Source organism: Mustelus asterias, chromosome 19, assembly GCF_964213995.1.
Source record: "Mustelus asterias chromosome 19, sMusAst1.hap1.1, whole genome shotgun sequence".
Classification (NCBI taxonomy): Eukaryota; Metazoa; Chordata; class Chondrichthyes; order Carcharhiniformes; family Triakidae; genus Mustelus; species Mustelus asterias.
Genome location: NC_135819.1, coordinates 61,857,035 through 61,875,795, shown reverse-complemented (window position 1 = coordinate 61,875,795; position 18,761 = coordinate 61,857,035). Strand labels below are relative to the sequence as shown.

General features: G+C 45.8%; 1 protein-coding gene across 1 annotated transcript; it reads right to left on the bottom strand.

Annotated features, from left to right (window-relative positions):
- Positions 1-1,028: 1,028 nt before the first annotated feature.
- On the bottom strand, positions 1,029-13,144 carry LOC144507500 (D(4) dopamine receptor-like). Its single transcript, XM_078234624.1, has 4 exons — positions 13,021-13,144; positions 6,543-6,742; positions 5,078-5,190; positions 1,029-1,760 (listed from the first exon to the last, which is right to left on the bottom strand). The coding sequence occupies exons 1-4, from the start codon at positions 13,142-13,144 to the stop codon at positions 1,109-1,111; spliced, it is 1,089 nt and encodes a 362-aa protein (XP_078090750.1). The 3' UTR covers positions 1,029-1,108.
- Positions 13,145-18,761: the final 5,617 nt, after the last annotated feature.

Sequence of the window (18,761 nt, the reverse complement as noted above, 5' to 3'; positions counted from 1 at the left end):
CTTCCCCACCCCACCCCCGTTCCCCACCCCACCCCCGTTCCCCACCCCACCCCCGTTCCCCTTCCCCACCCCACCCCCGTTCCCCTTCCCCACCCCACCCCCGTTCCCCTTCCCCACCCCACCCCACCCCCGTTCCCCTTCCCCACCCCACCCCACCCCCGTTCCCCTTCCCCACCCCACCCCACCCCACCCCCGTTCCCCTTCCCCACCCCACCCCACCCCCGTTCCCCTTCCCCACCCCACCCCACCCCCGTTCCCCTTCCCCACCCCACCCCACCCCACCCCCGTTCCCCTTCCCCACCCCACCCCACCCCCGTTCCCCACCCCACCCCACCCCACCCCCGTTCCCCTTCCCCACCCCACCCCCGTTCCCCACCCCACCCCCGTTCCCCACCCCACCCCCGTTCCCCACCCCACCCCCGTTCCCCACCCCACCCCCGTTCCCCACCCCACCCCCGTTCCCCACCCCACCCCCGTTCCCGTTCCCCACCCCCGTTCCCCTTCCCCACCCCCGTTCCCCTTCCCCACCCCACCCCCGTTCCCCACCCCACCCCCGTTCCCCTTCCCCACCCCACCCCCGTTCCCCTTCCCCACCCCCGTTCCCCTTCCCCACCCCACCCCCGTTCCCCTTCCCCACCCCCGTTCCCCTTCCCCACCCCACCCCCGTTCCCCTTCCCCACCCCCGTTCCCCTTCCCCACCCCCGTTCCCCTTCCCCACCCCCGTTCCCCTTCCCCACCCCCGTTCCCCTTCCCCACCCCACCCCACCCCCGTTCCCCACCCCACCCCCGTTCCCCTTCCCCACCCCACCCCCGTTCCCCTTCCCCACCCCACCCCCGTTCCCCTTCCCCACCCCCGTTCCCCTTCCCCACCCCCGTTCCCCTTCCCCACCCCACCCCCGTTCCCCTTCCCCACCCCACCCCCGTTCCCCTTCCCCACCCCACCCCCGTTCCCCTTCCCCACCCCACCCCCGTTCCCCTTCCCCACCCCACCCCCGTTCCCCTTCCCCACCCCACCCCCGTTCCCCTTCCCCACCTCACCCCCGTTCCCCTTCCCCACCTCACCCCCGTTCCCCTTCCCCACCTCACCCCTGTTCCCCTCCCCCCTGTGTCAGTTTGCCTGTCTCTGCCTCCTGGGGCCATGTTGCAGGGTTGAACACCCACCTACGACCACCGGGAGGACTTTCATGGCCTTCCTCTCCCGCCCGCTCACTCTGCGGCTTCTGACCGTCGCCGCCTTCCTCACACCCCGCTCGGCCCCTTGTCCGAGTCCGTTCACCTTGGGGCTTCCCACCTTCGCTCCGTCCGGTGTCTCCAGGTCTGAGGCGCTGTCCAGCTGCGCGGCGATCAGGTGACTTTCTGGAATGTTCCGGCCGGTCGCGGGGCTGAGCTTCGGCACGAGGTATCTCACCACCGGCCGCTCGGCCTTGCTGGGCCGCAGCCTGAGGGACAGGCTGTGCCCCTGGGCCGCCAGTGCTGTTTTGCGGTTCTCCCCCCAGCGCCGGAGGCCCCGGGACATGCCATAGTACAGCAGCACCATCAGCGGGCACGGCACGAAGAAGGAGCAGATGGAGGAGTAAACCACGAAAGTGCCGTCCTCCAGCTTACAATCTGTCACATCGCGGTCCGGAACGTTGTTGAGGCCAAAGATGACTGGAGAAGCCACCCCAAGGGACAGCAGCCAGGTGGCTGTGATGAGAACCAGCTGGCGCCCACTGAAATGGTTCCTGTTGTACTTCAGGGGCACAACCACAGCAATGTACCTGCACAAGAGACAGAGGCAGAGAGCAAATATCCATCAGCAAGATTGTCCCAGGAATTCAACCAAGTTCCAACAGCTCAAATTGGCCAGCTTCCTCTGCTGTGACCATTGACTCCAGGCCCGGGTGTGAGGCACATCAACCACCCCATTAAGGTTATCTACCCTCAGATGCATGTTGACAAAGTTAATGCCACTTTTCCAGTGAAGTTGTCTGCTCCAGAGCAGTTCCCAGGAATTTCCGGGGCACTGTTTCGAGGATTTGGGCATGTTTGCCAATTGTTTAGACAGACACACAAGCCACTTTATTCCACCGACTTTCTCGGTTTGGCTGCACTCCAATATATGTCAGACAGAAGCACAAGCTTCTGGCAAGAGTTAAATTAGAGAGAGATTGAATTATTAGGGTTATATCTTGTTCGCTGTTAGGGTTGTGAGCAGCACCTTTGTGTGGTACAACTGAGAGAGAGAACAGTGGAAATGTTACAATGGAGTTTGGGGCTCCTATAAATGGGTGGAGCAGCTTCCTGGCAGCAATTACTGTATTCACAACCCATCAAACTAGGTAACTAAAGGCTTTGGTCAGAACCAGGTAACTAGAATCTTTAGACAAGACTGGTTAAACCAGGTAACCAGAGGCTTTGATCATAAACAGTTAAACCAGAAACTAGAAATTTTGGCTTGGATCCATGAAACCAAATAAATAAAGATCTTGGTCAGAATCAGGTAATCAGAAGCTTTAAATAAGAGCCATTAAATCAGGTATTGGAACGTAGTGCTAATTTCTACAATGCTGAAACAGGCCACTAGCAAAACAGATCAATGTCAACATTTGTGCTCCATGTGAATCTTCTCACAATCCTCTTCAACTAATCCCATAAACATACCCTTCTATTCCTTTCTCCATTGTATTTACTGGCTTTGCCTTAGATGCATTCTTTATTTTCAGACAGTGACCCAAGCCAGGAATCGAACCTGGGTCCCTGGCACTGTGAGGCCGCATGCTGTCATGTCACTTTATAAGCTCTATAAGCTGTGAGGAGGATACAAAGTAGCTGCAAAGAGATCTTCTTAAGTATTCTGGGGGTTATTTATTGAACCTCAGTTAAGTGCAGTGATCTTTTTCTATGGTTAGGTGAAAGTAGCAAATTTTAAATCAATATTAGCTGAAACAGGAATCCAACCCCCCATGCTGTTTGTATTAATCTGATCCACACACTAACTGCCTAGCCAACTGAGCTACCTGGAGGCAGCACATTAAAGGTTCACTTGATTGATTCCTGGGATGCGAGAATTGGCCTATGATGAGAAGCTGAGTAAATTGGGATCATATTCAATAGAGTTCAGAAGAAGAAAATGTGCCTTATTGAAACATACACTATTCTAAAGGGGCTTAATAGGGTAGACACCGTGTGTCTCTGCCCGGGGAATCTAGAATGTGAGGCCACGGCCTCAGGTTAAGAGACAATCTTTTAGTACTGAGCTGAGGAGAAATTTCTTTATTCAAAGGATTGTGAATCTTTAGAAATCTTGACCCCACAGGGTTGTGGATATTTCATTGTTGAATATATTTAAGACTAAAGTAGATGATTAGTCCCTCGTATTATCAGGGGATATGTGGAATGGGTGAAAAGTGGAGATGAGGCTGAGGATCAGCTGGGATTATATTGAACAATGGCTTGAGGTGTCAAATGATCTGTTCCTGCTCCTACCTTTTATGGCCCCAATTGTTCATAGTACCCCCAAATGTCAATCAACCAAGGTGCTATACAAGTTGAACATAAACTCTCTGCTTCTCAATTTTGTCCCTCTGGAAATGAGCATCAGTGTTTGTTTGCTTTTGTTTTAGTTGCTGCTTTCAGTGATTTGTGTATCTGAACCCTCAGATCCCAGGATTCTTCTACCCCATTTAAATACTTATTTTCCAAGGTGGATGTCGCCTGCTTGTTCTTCCAATAAAATTGTTCCATCTCACACTTCTCTTGACTGAAATTCATTTGCCAATTATGCACCCATTCTACAGGTTTACTAATGTCTTCCCATATTGTGTTGTTAACTTCCTCTATATTAACTACCCCAATTTGGTGTTATCCAAAATCGTAATTCTGATTCCAAATTGTTTATGTAGATGGTGAAGAACAGTAGTCCCAGCAGCGATCCTTGTAGAACACCACTTCCCTTATTTTGCCAATCTGAGTAACTACCTTTAAACCCAGGTCTGGTTTCTGTTCTGCTTGCTATCCATTCTGCTGCTTGTCCTCAGACTCCACATGTTCTGACCTTGGTCGTATGTCTACTACACTTTACCTTATGGAAAGCTATTTGTAAATCCAAATGCCCTTATCTACCCTTCTGTTACAACCAATTCAGTAATGTTGGTCAAGTGTAATTTTTCCTTTGGAATCCCTGTTAACTATTACATTATCAGCTTCTAGATTTTTTTCTATTATATCTTTGATTAAGAATTCCATTGTCTTTCCTACTACTGACATTAAGATAATGCTCTGACGAAGGGTCATCCAGACTTGAAACATTAGCCCTGTTCTCTCTCCACAGATGCTGTTAGACCTGCTGAGATTTTCCAGCATTTTCTGTTTTTATTTCATATTCAAGCATCCGCAGTAATTTGCTTTTATATTAAGAAAATTAGTCTCTGTTTCCTGGACTATTCCAACTCCCTTTCTATATACTGGAATAACATTAGAGTCCAATGATGCATTTCATCCTGAGAAGGAGTTTTATCAGTCTGTAGAATACTTTATTTCTATCCTTCATCATTTAATTTTGTATTTTCTCTTTGACTTCCCAGTTGTTTTTGTTTTAACTTATTTTCTAACCATTTCATATTCCTTTTTGTCATTCTTAATGTACCAAATGTTTGTCTTTTTCTTGAGTTGCAATTTTGCTCTTATCTCTTTAATAATTCATGGTGCATCATTACTAGTTAATTTGATCATACATTTGGGTGGACTCTGGGCTGTTTTAATGTTTCCCACTAATGTTCAATTTGGATGTTTATCAGTATTATTTTCCAAGATTACTTCCAAAATTCCATTCTCATCCCCTGAAACTCAGCTTTATTCCCCTTTATTTTTAGTCTTTGTCCTTCTCAATTTTTATCTTAAACCTTATTTAGGTAACTTCAGGAAATTTGTACCAATTGCTGTTTGAAAAAACATTTAAACTTGAAATGATGCTGACTGAAAAGGGGACAAAACCTTTACATGTATGGACAGACTCAGCAATCACCTCAACCTGGGACTTACTGGAGACAGGTTCTATGGAGTGAGGGTGACAGGAGATGTGAATACCGATACAAACCTGTCCACACTGATTGCACAGAGGTTGAAAATGGAGGCAGTGCAAAGCATCACATCCATTGTCATTAATGCATCACACAGGAAGATGTTCAGAGTCCAGATTCCACCCTGAAACTGGAAAAAAGCAGAAAATGTTGAATTTCAGACAACAGCAGTAACACACACAGCAGTAACACATACAGCAGTAACACACACAGCCACTGGGGCTTCACATTAACACAAGAAATAACTGAAATAAAATGATGTCCAAAATAGAGGCATGGCTACTTACACCAGAAAGCTGCAGCCATGAACTGACATTCCATAAACTTTCCTGATTCCTAAAACAGGAATGAAAAGGATACTCCCTCGTGGAACTTTCTGGAATGAGAAGGTGGGTGAGGCCACTGCAGACATGGCTGTTGGTGGATATTAGGAACACTCCCGGTTGATGGAATCTTGGCAGTCTTGATATCAACACCACTGGCCAAGATCCTTCTAGATTCCATTCCATGTTCCTGGAATTTGGAGATTTCTCAGTGTCCACCCATGCCCTGCACGTAACATGGAAGGAACTTTTTGCAACACCCTCGATCAATGGCCAGTGTGTGAAGAAAGGGTCAGTGTGGCCATGAGACAATCATAATTGCTACTGGAAAATGAGGCATTAAGATATATGGTTGTCAGGGACAATTGGAGAATATGGGGAGAAAGTAGGTAGGAAGGGGATATTGGAGAGAAGGTGGGTTGATGGGATTGAAGTATACAGTGGTGGTTGGAATTAAGCATGAGGAGAAGGGGCTGGAGTTGAAAGTGCCAATAAGAAGTGCTTAAGATGGTCTATGAATGAAACATCTTTAACCAGATAGAGATTTTCTGTTGTGATGCTGTTTAATGCATCAATCATTGGTTACTAAGCCAGTTGTTGGACAGTACAGAGGGAGCTCTGTATCCAACCCAAGCTGTACTTTGGGATTTTTTGATGAATCAGTTTTGAGGAATCGTTACTGTACCCGTGATAGACATGTAATTGAAGCTACAGCATCTGGTTGAATGAGCATCTAAGGAAATTACATAGATGTACATTTAATGAGGATTGAAACCTTTAAATATTGCTGCCATTTGGCAAAGAATAGCCAACCTCTCACCAGTTCCAATAGTCTTGACATATACATGACTGGCTAAGGAGAGATGATTAGATTCTTTCTTGTTGGAGATGGTCAATGCCTCGAACTTGGTGTGGCATGAATATTACTAACCAGTTATCAGCCCAAGCCTAAATGTTGTTCAGGTCTTGCTGCGTTTGCGGTCGAAGTACTTCAGCATTTGAGGAGTTGCAGATGGACCTGGACACTACAACATCCCCACCTCTCACCTTATGGTGGAGGGAAAACTATTGATGAAGCAACTAAAAATGGTTAGGCCTGCGGCGCTGCCCTGAGGACCCCTTGTGGATTGTTTAATTGGTGAGTGTGCAGAATCCCTACCTCAGTGTACACATAGAGTGGCAGGACAAGGACAGCAAGAAGCAAATCTGCTACAGCCAGGCTGACTATGAAGTAGTTTGTTGCTGTCTTCAAGGATCTCTCAATAAGCACGCTGAGGCACACCAGGACATTGCCCAGGATGATGGCTACGATTAGCAGGACACCAAACACGAGAGCAAGATAATTGTGCTGAGAACTGTCAACCTCATGGGTTCTATTCACTGTCCCATTGAACATGGTGAAGTGACCAAATCGTCACTGCTCGCTCCACACTTCAGCACCATCTGAAAAGAAACAAAGGGCTTGAGTCATGTTGGGATAAAGTACATTGGGTGACACACATTGGGGTAACACGTGGCCTCGAGAAGGCAATAACTTATCAAAAGACCAGAGGGTGAAGTCAGATAGAGGACATTCAGTCCATTGCATGCCTTTCCCTAATACCAGCTCAAGCATCTACAGCTTTCAGCATCCACCTAAAGAGGCAGACAGAACATGAGCTGTGTCGGGTGTTAAGGTCATTCAGGGAATACAGAGCTTAACTGCCAAGTGTTAGAGTGTTGCCTCTCCCCATTCAACACACAGTGATCTATCAACTCAACAAGCTGTGCTTCTCCCACCTTGGCTAATCTGGTGAGGTCAGTGAAGTCCTACAGGCCTATTGCCAGGCATGCAGGTTCCAATCACCAACACTCCTAATTTACCCTGGGACATGCCCTTGGCGTTCCCATTTCTGAAGGATCCCCCAGTGCCACTTGCTTGACCCAGGACAGATTACTCCTTCACTCAGGGTTAGTTGTTTGACATAGGATAGATTGACTATGAGGTGAGATTGGCAAAGGTAAAGAGGATTTAGACTGAGTGTGTTTCATTTTAGCATAACTGCCAATTTGGGGCATGTAGTCTCAAATTGGGGCAGTCAGGATATGCCACATACATTCAAGGGTCCAAACACTGACCTGCCTCTTATCACAGGAGACATTTTCCCTCCCTTTGTCTGGATTTAATCCGGATGAATTTCCAAAGATGATCACTGAAGGAATTCATAGCATCATTGAATCGTGTAGCGCAGAAGAAGGCCATTCAGCCCATTAAGTCTGTGCCAGCTCTTTCAAGGAGCAATCCAACGATTTTCATTCCCTGCTCTTTCCTCATATCTCTACAACTTTTGCTCATTCAAATGTTTATTTAATTCTTTATTTTGATAGGTACTACTGAATCTTAGACAGGGCATTCCAAATCGTAATCACCAGTTGCATGAAAATAGATATCAAAAAAATTGGATTGGAAAAGACGATCATCAGGTAAAACAACTCTTACTTGTCCCTCTACTTGCCTATTTGCTCACAGTGTGTGGTAATTGCACTGAATTATAATCCATTCATTTATTTAGCTTTTTCTTGCACTATTTTGCAAATTCAAAGAAATAGACTTATAAAAAGTGATTCAGTGAAGTCATAATGCAGAATATGGGAGAAGTACTTCAGATGGGGCAAGTACTGAGGCAGACAGGTCGGGTTCTGTGACCTCCACCTTTGGGAGCAATCATGACACCTCTGGTACCAACAGGGGAATTGGAGTTCAGAGTCCACAGGCATTGAAACTCCATGATGAGATTCCCCACTATGAGGGACTAATGGATCTCACTGATTCTTCTCCCAGCTGTGTGTAAAAGATTTAAAGACTTTCATTTTAAACAGATGAGCACCTCCAGTAAAAGAGCAAAAGTACATGCTGTTTTCCAAAGTATTAAAAGGCTTTTCTGCTCCCTTATGGAACAGAGAGACATAGGAGAGAAGAAACTAGCCAGTATTTCAGCTCACGATCGCTGTCCAGTGAAACTCAAGAGAGAGAGAAAAAGGAGAAATTGACCAGGGTTCCTGCTCCTGATCGCTGTCCAGTGACCCCCGAATTAGAGAGAGGGAGGAAATTGGCCAGGGCTCCTGCTCCTGATCACTGCCCAATGAACCCTGAGTTAGAGAGAGAGGACAAGTCTGCCAGGGTTCCTGCTCCTGATTACTGTCCAGTGACTCCTGGATTAGACGGAGTCCCCACAGGGCCTACTATTGAGTATCAGCACTTTTGAGAGGGAAACACAAAACATTTTTAAAACAATGAAAAACCTGCCAAATGGATAACGTCTCAAATCACTGTCTGGTATCACACCTCATTGTCACACAGTCTCTTCAGTCCCCCTTGTTACCTTCAGACGTCAACTCTTTAACTCAATATCTGTCTCCCATCGCTCACACTCCTCTCTTGCCTACATTCCATTTCATTCACAATCACACTCGCATGCAACACATACTTTGCTTCAAGGCTCTGGAAAGTGCCGGTTTTTCCCTGTCCTGTGCACCAAGGTTAACAATAATCCCTTTACTCTTTAATTAATGAAAAACTGAATTAATTCCCTTGTGGAATTCTTCAGTGGAGTCTATTTTTGCTACATTTGGTATCAATCTGGTCCTGTAGAGAACAGAGTAATGAAAGTGATGTTCCCTTGGTGAATTTTTCAATACAGGAACTTTAAGGGCACGTTTACCAAGGAACAGCCTGTGAAAGAGAAGGAGGTAAGACAAAGTGAGTTATTGTGATCTCAAAAGCATGGCCTGAAAAGGTGGCAGAAGCAGAGTACTGTCAGGTCAAGAAACACTTAATCATTTGAATAATTCAGAATCCCTCCTTGGTACTAATTGAGGGTGCTTTGATTCCTTTCTGCAGCTCTGCATTCTCTTCAAGGAAATTAGCTAAATTAAAGTCCATGCATCATGTGGATATATACTTCTAAGAGATGTTTGATAAAGTGTCGCAAAATAAACTGGTTAACAAAATTAAAGATTGAAGGAGCATTGGATACAAAATTGGCCTAGATAACAGAGAATTATGATGAAGCCTGGTGCCCCCCAGAGGTCAATATTGGGACTATCGTTCTTTTTGATACATCTTAATGACATGAACTTGGGCATTGAGGGCGTAATCTTCAATTAGCCAATGGCACTATCCTTGGAAATATAGTAAACAGTAAGAATAGTAGCAGTGTTCAGGACATAGTTAGGCTGATGAAATGGGCAGATGTGGGGCAGATTTAATGTAAGCAAGTGTAAAGTGATAGATTTTGGTAGGAACAATGAAGAATGGCAATATTAAAGAACTGAGAGACCTGAGAGTGCATCTGTACAAATCCCTAAAGGTGGCAGGGCAGTTTAAGAATGTTGTTTCAAAAAAGCATTGTGATTCTGAGCTGTATTAATAGAGGTATAAAGTACTAATGTAATGAAGTTATGCTCAACCTTAGTAAGTCACTGGTTAAGCCTCAGTTGGGTTAATGGTTTCTGGACACTATTCTTTAGGAAGGATGTGGTAGCGAAGAGGATTTATTAGAATGGGACAAGGCTGAAGCACTTCAATTATGTGGAAAAACTGGAGAAAGCTGTGGCTGCTTACCTTACAGCATAGACAATTCAGGGATGATTTGAAAGAGTTGGTCAAAATTATGAAGGTCTTAGACAGAATAAATAAGGAGAATTTTTTTTCAGTGGAAAACAGTTTAAAAACTAGAGGACACAGACTTAAGGTGATTGGCAAAAAGAACCAGAGGCAACATGGGGGACTATTCTTTACACAAGGAACTATTGTGGTCACAAATGCATGGTTTGCAAGGATGACAGAAGCAGATTCAATACTAACACTCAAAAGGAAATTGGAAAAGTACCTGAAGGGTAAAAACATGTACAGGACTAGGGGGAAAGAGTGGGATTAAGAGGGTAATAGTCTTCTGCAGTGCTTATCATTCTATGATTCCAAGGGGAGTGTGAGGCTGTACATAAAAACAAGATGGTTGGAAGTGTCTGCGAGAGATAGCTCAGCTCCCATCCCAAATTGGAGATGATAACATATTAATGACCAGTACTGCAGCAAGAATTGAGGGGGCTGGCGATTGAATGACAGATGAACTTCTCGATTGCCGACAATGGGGCTTGTAAAGAAAGTTCTTGCACATAGTCCAAATTTAATGTACAGTTTTAAAGCTTCACAAACCATAACAACCAATAAATCAAGCAAGTAAGGACACTAGCTGTGAATGATGACAGAGGAGCAGGGAAAGCTGCTAAATAGTCACTGAAATACAGTTTCCCCATGCACACTTACTACATAAAACGCAGAGCCAGCTAAACAATAGCAATGAACTGGTTGCACTACGTGACCAGGAGATGCACCCCACTGACTGCAGGAGGCGACACAGGTGTTGAATGTGAATAAGGGGTATTTCGGTGTGGATGAGGGAATATGATAGGATATTCACTGCTCTGATCTGGCTAAGATCTGAAATATCCAGCTCCCTGTGCATCAGTTGGACCGTTGAACAAAAAGTATAATCCAGGGTTAGAAAGAGCTTTTATAAAACGGCATCTTTGAATAAATCTCGATGTTTATAAGCTAATGTTTGACATCTATCCACGTCTAATTGGTTCCAATCTTTAGCAGTAATGAAACAATGCAGAAGCACAGGTTAATCACAGACCAGAAATCTCACCAAAGTGTTCTTTGCAGATTAAGTCGTAGAAAACTGTCGCTTAATTTAAGTGTGTACTTTGGGCAGTTTCCATCATCCGAGAGACCTGACCGAGTGTTTCCTGCAGTAATCCCAGCCTCCCAGTGAGCGAAGGTTTCTTTCTGTACCGTTGAGCAGGTGCTGAATAGAAATGTTAGAGAATAGGAATTGTGCATTATGAAAGCTCCTCCCAGTCACCATATGTGGAGACTGTCAGCTGTAGCATTCCCTCCCACTCCGCTCTCTCTCTCTCTCGCCCTCTCTCCATCCCACTATCATATCCTCCCTCTCTCTCTCACTCCTTTCCTCCCTCACACCTTTTTCCTCTCTCATGCACTCCCTTTCAGAGCATTTCAATGCTTTTTCCTCCCTCACTCCCTCTCTCTTTCTCCTTCTTCCTTTCTTCCTCCCTGTCACTCCCTCTCTCGGTCACATCCTCCATCTCTCATATCCTTGCTCTCCCATACCCTCCCTCTCTCTCTCTCTATATTTCCCTTTCCCCTGTTCTCTTTCTGTTCTCTATGTCTCTCCCCATCAACTCCTCTCACTCCCTCCCTGCCTGCCATACCCCCCTCCCTTCCATCCTCCCTCCTTCTGTCCATCTGATCTCTTCCTCTTTCTCTTTGTCCTTACCCACCCCTCTCTCTCTCTGCCTGTCTCTCCCCATCCATCTGTATATTTTCCTCTCTCCCTTTCCCTTCCCTTCTATCACCTTTCTCTTTCCCTCTTTTCTTTCAATCTCCCTCCCTTTTTTTCACTCTCGCTTTCTTTGTTTATCTCTTCCTCTCTCCCTCCCTCCACCTCTCTCCTTCCCTCTCTTTCACACACACCAGTTTTCCTCAGGAGCTGCATACTCCCCTCCATATGTCACTTGTGTGTCTTAAGGTGGAGTTGGTCCTTGCAGTTGGTACGAACTGGGTAACAGTAGATCAGCAGTTTGCCTTTCCTTCATGAAAACAAATTGAATGGTGTGAAAATCAGGCAGCTGTTTCGCTATCACCAAAGGTCAATGTCATCCTGTCACAATGTGGAGATGCCGGCGTTGGACTGGGGTAAGCACAGTAAGAAGTCTCACAACACCATCACCATCCTGTCACAATCCAGATGTGACACTGCGAATGCAGCATTCCAGGTGCAGCACTCCATGTTTGGCACTCCAGATGTGAAACTATTGAATCTTTTTCAGTTTTTCCAATAATGGATGGTGCCAGAAATGTGGCACTCCAGATGTGGCATTCTGAATGTGACACTCCAGGTGTGGCACTCCGGATGCGACACTCCAGATGTAACATTCCAAATGTGATACTCCAGATGGAACTTTCCGAATGTGACACTCCAGATGTGAAGCTCCAGATGTGATGCTCCAGATGTGACACCTCTGAATGCGACGCTGCAGATGTGAGGCTCTGGGAACGTGGAACTCTAAATGTGATGCCCTGGATGTAACATTCCAAGTAAGACGCTCCGTGTGTGATGCTCCGAATGCAGCACTCCAGATGCAGCAAAGTGTGAAACTATTGAATCTTTTTCAGTTTTTCCAATGATGGATGGAAGCCAGGGATTTGCCATCAGACACAACAGCACTGAAATTCTCTAATTTGATTTGTGAATATGGTGATGAATTTGGAGCAGGATCAGGTAATATGAGATTGCCCCCAGTTTGTGCAGTCCTGAGGTTTCTGAAATGGACGTAGCACGTAGTTCTTGCACCCATAACTCTGCAACTTGATGCCACAGGAGGCGGGACTGAGAGTGGCATTATCAACAGCATTTATATAAGGAATAGGGAGAGAGGGGTTAAGGGAGGGAATGTCTGAGTTTAAAGCCTAAGCAGCCAAAGATTCGGCCATCAATGGGGGAGCAAATGTAACTGGGACTGCAAAATATGTAGAATTAGAAGAACAGAGAGACTTCAGAGTAGTGTAGGGCTGGAGGAGGTTAACGAGCTAGGGAGGGATGAAGCCATGGAAAGATGTGAGGTGATATACTTTGAAAGGAGTAATTTGACAAGTAGGACACCATTCGGGGTAGGCAACAACACTTCCTCCATGATCATCCTCAACACCGGTGCCCCATAAGGTTGTGTCCTCAGTCCCCACTATACTCCTTATGCACCCATGACTGGCCAAATTCCTCTCCAACTCCAACTCCAACTCCACAGCTCGGGCGGCACGGTAGCACAGTGGTTAGCACTGCTGCTTCACAACTCCAGGGACCTGGGTTCGAATCCTGGCTCGGGTCGCTGTCTGTGTGGAGTTTGCACATTCTCCCTGTGTCTGCGTGGGTTTCCTCCGGGTGCTCCGGTTTCCTCACACAGTCGAAAGATGTGCGGGCTAGGTTGATTGGCCATTCTAAATTGCCCCTTAGTGTCCCGGGATGCATAGGTTAGAGGGGTTAGTGGGTAAATATGTAGGGATATGTGGATAGGGCCTGGGTGGGATTGTGGTTGGTGCAGACTCAATGGGCCGAATGGCCTCTTTCTGCACTGTAGGATTCTATGATTCTAACTCGATTTTCAAGTTTGCCGACGTCACCATCGTTGTGGGTTGGATCTCAAACAGTGACGAGACAGAGTGCAGGAATGAGATGGAGAATCTGGTGAACTGGTGTGACAATAATAATCTCTCCCTCAATGTCAACAAAACGAAGGAGATCGTCATAGACTTCAGGAAACGTAGTGGAGAACATGCCCCTGTCTACATCAATTGGGACGAAGTAGAAATGGTCGAGAGCTTCAGGTTTTCAGGTGTCCAGATCACCAACAACCTGTCCTGGTCCCCCCATGCCGACACTATAATTAAGAAAGCCCACCAGCGCCTCTACTTTCTCAGAAGACTAAGGAAATTTGGCATGTCAGCTAAGGCTCTCACCAACTTTTACAGATGCATCATAGAAAGCATTCTTTCTGGTTGTATCACAGTTTGGTATGGCTCCTGCTCTGCCCAAACAAGAAACTATAAAGGATCGTGAATGTAGCCCAATCCATCATGCAAACTAGCCTCCCATCCATTGACTCCGTCTACACTTCCCGCTGCCTCAGAAAAATAGCCAGCATAATTGAGGACCTCACGCACCCCAGACATACTCTCTTCCATCTTCTTCTGTCGGGAGAAAGATACAAAAGTCTGAGGTTATGTACCAATCGACTCGAACAGCTTCTTCCCTGCTGCCATGAGACTTTTGAATGGACCTACCTCGCGCTAAGTTGATCTTTCTCTACACCATAGCTATGACTGTAACACTACATTCTGCACTCTCTCCTTTCCTTCTGTATGAACGGTATGCTTTGTATAGTGCACAAGAAACAAAACTTTTCACTGTATACTAATACATGTGACAATAATAAACCAAGTCACTAGGAAGTTCTGTGGAACAAAGGGACCTTGGCATGTTGATCCATAGATCTCTGAAGATGGAAGGGCATGTTGGTAGGGTGGTGAAAAAGGCATATAGGACACTTGCCTTTATCAATCAAGGTATGGATTACAAAAGCAGGGAAGTCATGTTGGAGTTGTATAGAACTTTGATGAGGCCACAGCTGGAGTACTGTGTGCAGTTCTGGTCGCCACATTGGAAGGATATGATTGGACTGGAGGGGTGCAGAGGAGATTCACCAGGATGCTGCGTGGGATGGAACATTCAAGCTATGAAGAGAGGTTGGGTAGGCTTGGCTTGTTTCCGTTGAAGCGGAGAAGTATGAGGTGTGACCTGATCAAGGTATACAAGATTATGAGGGACATGGACAGAGTGGATAAGGAACAGTTGTTCCCCTTAGTCGAAGGGTCAGTCACAAAGGGGCATAAGTTCAAGATGAGGGGCAGGAGGTTTAGGGGGGATGTGAGGAAAACTCTTTTTACCCTGAGGGTGGTGATGGCCTGGAATGCACTGCCTGGGAGGGTGGTGGAGGCGGGTTGCCTCACATCCTTTAAAAAGGATCTGAATGATCACTTGACATACCGTAACATTTAGGGCTATGGGCCAAGTGCTGGCTGATGGGATTAGGTGGGAGTTCAGGTGTTTCTAATGTGTCTGTGTGTACTCGATGGGTTGAATGGCCTCTTCTGCGATGTGTCATTTTATGATTCTAAGATTTGAAAACAATCATGAGAGTCCTAAACTTGAATTGTTGCGAGATTGGGAGCCAATGTAGGAAGCATGGATGAAGGTTTCAGCAGCAGATGAGTTGAAGCAGAGCAGAGAAAGGTAATGTTACAGAGATGGAAGTAGGCAGTCTTGGAGAGGGAGTGGATATGTAGGTGGAAACTCAGTTTAGAGATAGGACAAGGTTGCAAAACAGTGTGGTTGAGCCTGAGACAATGGCCTGGGAAAGGGGCGGAATCAACTGTGAGGGAATGGAGTTTGGGACAGTGGCCAGGGACATTGGCTTTGACCTTCCCTATATTTAATTAGAGGAAATTTATGCTTGTTCAGGACTAGAATATCAGTATGGCAGCTTTCTTGAAGCATCTTAAATAAAACTGCGCCATTTCCTGAAAAGGACTGATCTCTGCACAAGCCCCTGTTTGAAAGAGAAGAGCAGGAGATGGGTTGTTTGAAGTTTGAAGGAGATTGCTGGTACAAATTAATGAGGTGGATCTCTCTTGTTCTTCTCTATTGCTGCCTTGATGTCAATGCTAATGTGAAAGGCGGCAGGCATGACACTTCATACGAGAATAACAAATTACCACAGCTTTTGTTGTGGGATAAACTCTTTAACCCTTCAAAGGATTTGACGTTATCAGTGGGTTTCTGATCCTTTTTCTTTACAAGGGTATTTGTGATATAAAGTGAGTGCTGTATTGGGTTCAGAAAGTGGCAGTGTGCAAGTCTGTTGGCCCCATTGTATTGTGAGTGTGGAGTCACATTTAGGGGTGAGGAGGAACCAATTCCAAGTCTTTCACAGATAATCCAAACCATTCTTCATACCACCAAGCAGCACGTCCAGTTTGATGCAGACCAAGGAATCTTTGTGTTCGAGGAGATCCAACAGATTGCAGGATAAATGGATGTTATATGGAATGGAGAATGTTGTAACTAAGGGGATCAATGCTGAGTCTTTTATTCTTGGTATATTTGGCTGGTTTACATTTGGGCTTAGGAAGCACATTTTGAAAGGTTGCTGGCACAAAAATAGGAGATTGAGCAAACAGAGTGGAGAAATGTGAAACACTTCAAGGAGAGATAGACAGGCTATGGAGGAATAGACAGGAAGCAGATGCATTTAAAACAAAGAAGCTTGAGGCAATGCGTAACAGGAGGACAAGCAGGGAATTAACTTTATGGAAAGGCACTTATGCGTGGATATTCCCATTCACATGTATCCCATATACCTTGGCTTCCAGAGCAAAATGTTTAATCATATGGGTTGATCAAGAAGGTTACAGAGTGCTGACCCAGGCCCCATAACTGCTCCTGTCTTTGCTCATTGAGTTGGTGTCAGGATCTAGCGTATCAAACAGTTCTGCTATCACCTTGTTTAACCTCACTCACATCCCAGCTCATGAGGATTAACATGGCAAGTGGTCCCTTGAAAAGTCAAGGTCTAGATCAGTGTGAGGCAGGAGAGAAATGGAGGAATTTGTCCTCCAAATGGGGCCTAACCAAGGTTTTATATAGTTGCAACATGATTTCCCAACTCTTGTACTCAATGCCCTGGCTGATGAAGACAAGCATGCCATATGCTTTCTTAATCACACTGTGTTGCCACTTTTAGTCTCAAACTCACCTGCCGACATAGGTAGGGAACAGGTTATTGCCCAGTGATCCTCAAGTTAGAGCAGAAGTAAGCCACGGTTCCCACACGAGGTCACTGTCTAATGACCCCTGGATTTGAGAGAAGGGAATGCAACCTAAGTTCCTGCTCGAGATCACTGTCCAATGACCATTGACCATGGGTGTTGAGTGTGGCTATCGATTGGTGCCACACAGATAGAACTTCTGCTGACATTGACTTAAGGCATAAATATCAGATATCCTCTTTTATGAGTTGAGAGAGATCTTTGCTGTTTGTAATATATATAAATGATTTGGAGGAAAATGTAACTGGATTGATTAGTAAGTTTGCGGATGACACAAAGGTTGATGAATTTGCAGATAGCGATGAGGACCATCAGAGGATACAGCAGGATATAGATCAGTCGGAGACTTGGGCGGAGAGATGGCAGATGGAGTTTAATCCGGACAAATGTGAGGTAATACATTTTGGAAGGTCTAATACAGATAGGAAATATACAGTAAATGGCAGAATCCTTAGGAGTTATTGATAGGCAAAGGGATCTGGGTGTACAGGTAAACAGGTCATTGAAAGTGGCAATGCAGGTGGAGAAGGTAGTCAAGAAGGCATACGGCATGCTTGCCTTCATCGGCCGAGGTATTGAGTTTAAAAATTGGCAAGTCATGTTGCCGCTTTATAGAACCTTAGTTAGGCTGCACTTGGAATATAGTGTTCAATTCTGGTTGCCACACTACCAGAAGGATGTGGAGGCTTTGGAGAGGGTACAGAAAAGATTTACCAGGATGTTGCCTGGTATGGAGGGCATTAGCTATGAGGAGAGGTTGGAGAAACTTGGTTTGTTCTCACTGGAGTGACGGAGGTTGAGGGGTGACCTGATAGAAGTCCACAAGATTATGAGAGGCATGGACAGAGTGGATAGTCAGAAGCTTTTTCCCAGGGTAGAAGAGTCAATTACTAGGGGGCATAGGTTTAAGGTGCGAGGGACAAGTTTTAAAAGAAGTGTACGAGGCAGAAGTTTTACACAGAGAGTAGTGGGTGCCTGGAACTCGTTGCCGGGGGAGGTAGTGGAAGCGGATACGGTAGTGACTTTTAAGGGGCGTCTTGACAAGTACATGAATGAGGTGGGAATAGAGGGATATGGTCCCCGGAAGCGTAGGGGGTTTTAGTTAAGTCGGGCAGCATAGACGGCGCAGGCTTGGAGGGCCGAAGGGCCTGTTCCTGTGCTGTAATTTTCTTTGTTCTTTGTTCTAGATCAAGTGGACTATTGTGTCTTCAAGAGTAGGGTGGAAATTAACAAGTGACCATTCAGGTTTTGGCAATTCTTGAACATAAAGCTTTAAATGCAATAGAAAGAATGAATTCCAGTGAGATTGGAACAATTTCACCATCTGCGGACTCCATCTGCACTTTGTACACAGGGGGTATAGCTAAACAAATGGATTAGTGATGGTCAGATTAACCGGATTTAATCATCAGTCACTGCCACACACATACATAATTAAAGTAATTTAATCTTCACTTATCACAGAGTGAGGCCTGTCCTTGTTACTACCCTGTGTCATCACCATGTAAAATGTAAGAGCAGATGGGCAGACAACCCAAGGAGTTGGGATTAACTGCAAATGCCACATTTCCTGTTGTCCAGTCTCCAACTCTCTCTTCATTTGTAACTAAACTCTGATTCTCCCTCTCCATCTGAACTACGACTCTCTTCATCTTTGTCCAAATTTGGCCCTCTTTCTGTGTCTAACTGTGATGCTCTCTGGGTGTCTAACTGTCCCTCATCCCTCTCTATCCATTTCTATGACTCTCTGACTGTTGATTTATCCCCCTGTCTGTGTCTTAACTGTGACTCTGTCTGTGGCTAACTGTCTTTCTCTGGGCAGAATCCTCCCATCCTGCCCACAGTGGGTTTGACAGCGGGACGAGAGGG